The sequence below is a fragment of the Rhopalosiphum padi genome, chromosome 2, assembly GCF_020882245.1.
Source record: "Rhopalosiphum padi isolate XX-2018 chromosome 2, ASM2088224v1, whole genome shotgun sequence".
Classification (NCBI taxonomy): domain Eukaryota; kingdom Metazoa; phylum Arthropoda; class Insecta; order Hemiptera; family Aphididae; genus Rhopalosiphum; species Rhopalosiphum padi.
The window spans coordinates 86,663,676-86,669,675 of NC_083598.1; the positions used below are offsets into that span (position 1 = coordinate 86,663,676).

At 29.5% G+C, this 6,000-nt stretch overlaps 1 protein-coding gene across 1 annotated transcript in view; it reads right to left on the reverse strand.

The window, feature by feature from the left end:
* LOC132920172 (homeobox protein caupolican-like) overlaps window positions 1-1,874 on the reverse strand; it is a 64,516-nt gene extending 62,642 nt beyond the window's left edge. The window contains exon 1 of the mRNA XM_060982342.1: window positions 962-1,874. Coding sequence (XP_060838325.1) covers window positions 962-1,237 — 276 coding nt within the window. The 5' untranslated portion in view covers window positions 1,238-1,874. The remainder of the gene's footprint in view (window positions 1-961) is intronic.
* Between the last annotated feature and the right edge of the window lie 4,126 nt (window positions 1,875-6,000).

Sequence of the window (6,000 nt, forward strand, 5' to 3'; positions counted from 1 at the left end):
AACTGTGATATTCGCGAAGACTTGATATTCGATACTTATATGGAGGGGAATAGCAATCCTATTATAAACATGCTGACAAAACATTTAAAAGCATCAAATTAGCGTAACGAATTGATTAGTAGTATAAGGGTAACAGACCTTTAAACTTAAATCCGTTTTAATATTACGTTTTAATACGTTTGGTTATAAACTTGTAGGTCTAATTTAGTATTTATACGCCGCGATTACTATAGGAGTATTAATATATCATACAAGTTTACCCAATCAGTATTAATATTAGTACCTATCGAAAGAATTAAATTCTAAGATTTGTGATTTATTTTAAATTTATCTAGAATGAAAAGCAATGAAAAAGTGTGATTTTTAATTCAAAACAAAAATTAAAATTTACAATTATAATATATTTTGTATTTAAATGTCAAAATATCACTGAAAATATTGTATTATGAATACCTAATACATTAGCATTCGATTACCTACCACAGAAGTGATAAAAATCTTAAATCATATTTATTTAAAAAGAGACAAAAGTTATCGGGTTTGATAAAAGTTTGATGTTGGTATTTAAAAACTATTTGATAGCGACTGGCGGAATACAAATAAACAAATACAAAACATAACGGAGTGTTACTAACTTTCGACGACGAGTGTATATAGATAGAACAAAAATGCGTTATTTTTAAACGAATGCCATTGCAGAAAAGGAATGCTCTTACTTGTCCACGCGTACTATAAAATGATGTATAATATGTATATATACTTATATGTGTATGACAATTGATAAATTCGAATATTTGGTCGTCGACAATCGGCAAAAATGCATAGGTAATAAACGAAACGCGCAATACTCGTATAATATATTTTACGCAGTTTGGTAATAATAATATAGTATTGAATGCACTCGGTGCGTCATATCGCGTATACTGTACAATATCATTAATATCATCGTGGTCGTACTCACGTGCGAAGACGTCAGGTACGAATCGTCGGACGCGTTATCAGCGTCATTTTGACGAGTATCGGTGGTGGCAGCGGTAATAGCGGTGACGGAAGCTCCGTCCTGTAATCTCTGCGGATGGTCCAGCTGCTGTTGCTGCTGCTGTTGCTGTTGCAGGTGAGGCTGTAACGGCAGCGGCGGCGGCGGTGGCACGGGCTGGTGATGCTGCTGGTGCAGATGATGGTGATAGTGGTGTGGCTGTTGCTGTTGGTGGTGATCCCAGTAGAAAGGGTCCATCATGGTGACGACGGTGACGGTCGGCGCGAAATATTATATATTATTATAGACTACGGTCGCCGTACTCACAAAATATCGCACTTCAGCACGGCCCGGCGTGGCACGTTTGTATGCAATCTATTATACACGGTCGGCCGGCGCGCGTCAGGCGGCGGCGGCGGCGGCGGCGTCGTCGTCGGTTATACGCGGTTAGACCATCTCGTGCACACGCGCGCACACACGTGAGCGCGATGTATTATAATATGCCCAAATGTATATATTTAATTCTTTTTGAGGGGGTGAGTAGGGGGTTGAGGGTTCTAAAACGCGACGACAGCGACGGATTTTGAGCTTTAAGTCTAGAATACGTATAGCGTATATACAGTGAAAGTACGAGGAAAAAATAAATATTTTGATATTATTATAATATAATATTCATTAATCGAATATATTTTTTTTAAACCCGGAAATACACGCAATAAGTGAAATAATAATAATAATAAAAAAAATCCCGCGAACGTATGTATAATATATTATTATGAACGAGTGAGAGAGATAGAGCGAGAGAGAGAGAGACACGGGAAACTTTGACGTCGGCGACGACTATATTATACACTATACGACGACAACGACGACGACGACGACGAGACGACGGGTAAGCACGACGCGCGCGACCGACGGACAACGTGCATGTGTGTTTGTGTATGTGTGTGTATGTGTGTATGTATCCGCATAACGTGCGAGACCGCGCGTGTGTGTATGTGTGTGTGTGTGTGTGTGGGAGCTGGCCCGGCCCCGTACAAGCGCGCGCGTTCCGCCCGTTGATAGGTTGATTACGTCACCGTTCGCCCCGATATATACGCGTGTTGACGGTGTGTGAGTGTGTGTGCGTGTGTGTCACGTGAGTGTTGGCGAGTGTGCGCGTGCGTGCGTGTGTGTGATACCCGTGTACGTTTGGATTAACGACAAATTGCCCCGGGCGCCACTTTCCGCATAAAACAACCCCTAAACACTAAATCCACTCCTTCCTTGCACCCCCCCCCTCCCCAACCACTCCGGGACAAGCTCTTCCAATATTAATACGGTCACTGTAACCACCGCACGCATTTCCTTTCGCCACAGATTTTTCACTATACGTTTAGGTACCTACATAAAATTACTCGTCGTCACCACCTCAAAATATAATATATGTAAAATATACGAGTATTATACGACTGGGGCAATATAGTATACATAATATATAGATATACAGAGTTACAATAAATAATGGTAATATTTTTGCCATATAATTTAATATGTTCTTCGTAATATCGTACATATATTTATGAATACATTCCAGATCGCTATTATTTATCGCTTCGGTTATATCATACTCGTGATGGTTATAATGTTATAAAATTATATCATAAGATATTATGTTGAAACGATTTTATAACACACGCGCCCATTAATCCACAGAACAATATTATATTTATTGAATTTCAACGATGTCAACTTTTTGACAAAACTTCTTATGATTTTGAACATAGATGTACTATAAACATTCTGTAACGAAATCAGAAAAATTATATTTTCTTTTTTCAGTTACCCAAATTAATTTATTTCAAATGTTAATTAAAATCGAAAATTTTTGATAATTAATAACTTTATATTAGCTGTGTATTAAGGTAATATATACAATTTAACTAATACTTATACAAAATATTATGCACAATAATTTACTATAATATTTTCATTTCTCGCATAGAGTAGTTTTTATGTTATATTCATGCACGTAGCACATACATTAATTTCTTAAATTTACTACAAATAGTATATCTGTAGCATGTTTGCAGTATTGTATCTATGGTTATTCTGTTTTTTAGTTTTTACGTTTTCAGCTCCAACTGTTTCAGACTTATAACCTCGACTAGAAGGGTCATTCTATACTCAGTTGTTACAAAAATATCAGCATCATCAGTTTTTCCCACTATTCGATACTTTTGGCTATGAGGGGAACAAACAATATTACGTACCACTTCCTTAAACAACACCATCAAATATATATTGTTGTTTTTCTGAATTACATACAACATAAAGAGATACTAAAAATACAAATCGAACTATTTTATTATCGTGAAAAACGTTTGAATTGATTTATAAAAAAAAGTTGTGGAGTATTTATAAAAACACAGTTATTTACAATCTGAATTTTGAATACAATACATAAGTTAATTTCAATTCATATTTTTTTTTATAGGTATCTAATTAAATTTTATAGCACATAATTTATAAAATAATAACGAACCCTAATTAAAATAGATCAAATTTCATTAATAATAAAAATCACTTTATTATATAATGTTTAAGAAAACAACTTTTGAACTATATATACATATATTGTTTTATAGGTAAATATTTCTATATTAACTAATTTATAGGTAGGTATACTACAATATGAAAATATTTCGAATTAAAATTATTAAATTTTTTATCCTACACTGTATACTTACTCAGAAGAAAATACCTATAGATAGTTTATATTTTAACTTATCTAGTAAAAGCATATAATCGAGTATCAATTGTCTGAAATATTACCTATTTAACAATATTATTTGGATGTTTTAATCATTTAACAATATAATATAATATTTTAAGTTTAATAATTTTGTAACCTATATTGAATGTCAATATATCTACAATCACTTTTTTCAAATAGTTAACTTGAGAACTGTTATATCTAAAAAAATGATTATTAAAAAATATTATGTATAAATATTTATTACGCATTAATAAATATTGAATTATACATAAAAACGATACATGAAAATTTAAAACTTAAAGTTTTTTTTTAATATGCTGCATATTTTAATCAAGAAATAATTTATACTCAAAATATATACATTTATGATTTAAAAATTAATTAACCGTAAACTGCTGTTAATATTGTTTAAATAAAACCATAATTAATGTTTGTATATTCTGTTGTGCATTATTGTACCTATAATTAGTAATTATTAATTACTACTTTGATTTTACAGTTGAGTTTTTTTTTCACGTGGACTCTTTTTTAGTATATATTAAAAAAATCTCCCGTTTTTACGTAATTTTTTCTATTAATTATAAATTTAAATTTATTTGTACTAATAGAGGTAATTTTTTTGAACATTTTTTTTAAATTCAACTACAATACAATACAAAAAAATGTAACTGGTTAGATTATATATTATTTACCATTAAACTTTTGAAGTGTTATTCATTAATATAGTAATAAATTAATGCAATTAGTATATAATCGCATTAAAAATATTACCTAAACATTTTAAGTAACAATGAATTGATAAAAAAACCCAAAATGATGTTTTTATATTCAAATATTAAACTGATCATTATAATTTATTTAGTATTAAAAAGAAATTCATTTTTTCGCTGATTTTATTTAATAACATTGTATTTACAAGCACAAATGCACTATATTATATTAAAATTTAATAATTTTGTGATTTACAAATATATATTAAAAATAAACATGACCAGAATGAAAATAAATAATCAAGATTATCGATTTTTATTGTAAGGTATTGTTACCAAGGACACATTATTTCGTCTAGACAATAAGAACGATAATTTTTAAAAGAAATAACGCCACTAGAAGGGTGGTTGACATTTTTAAAATATTTTTGTCGATCAGAAATCTAACCTTCGGGGTAGGTAGGTACTATTACGGTATCATATAAGTTTAACAACTGTCCAATGTTTCGTTTGTTACTTACGTAATTAACTCAATAAAAACCATTAAAATATACAAACAATTTATGAGAAATATAATATGCATTATGCATATTATATTGTGTAACATACATTTTATCTATTATATTTTTTATTTATTAAAGGAAATATATTTATAGTTCAGTATACTAAGTTAATAAGTCATAACATATTATTTAGTCATAATATTATATCCTTACACAACATAGATTAATACTTTTTATGTGACACAGGCGTAAGCAAGTGAAGAAATTTTACGATTTTTAACACCTCTTAAAATAGTTAATTTACAGAAAAACAATTTTAAATTGATAATTTTTATTCGAGTTATTAATTAATTAATCATAAATTTTTATTTTTAATAAGTATTTTAATGACATTTTTACTTATTTTCTCATCGCTTATTAGCTAGTACTTAATGTAAAAGTATTACTTTTATTTTACTTTAAAGTAAAATATGTAAGATTTAGATATATACAGAGTTTCCGAATAAGAAAAGAATTATTCAAAATGTACTTTATAAGGTTTGAACAATTTCAAATAATTTGATTTTTTTGTTTACGATAATTCACAAATACATTTATTATGATATAAATAAGACTCTATTGATCTTGCTTAAAATAAAAAAATACTTTACCCTATAGATATAAACGCTGTGATATACATATACATAGGTACGAAGCTATAAGTTACACATTATTGGTTATGACACATCCAAAAGGATTATAGGACTATATTAATAAATAAATGATATATTTAATGAAAATTGGACGTGAATAAGGTAAATAATGTATCATGAAAAATTCTTATAGGCACTTATAGGTACGTATTACAAAGTTGTGATTTATCTATTTAAGCGGTACAAATCAAAATAAATGATTAATATAATCGTATTTAATTACATTTTCACTAACAATTACTCACTAATTCTAACTAAACATAAATATTGTTTACTATATATACCATGTACCTCGTATTATCTTCATCTTTAATTATATACGTATAGATTTAACGTCTTGATATAGATGGCTAATATATGG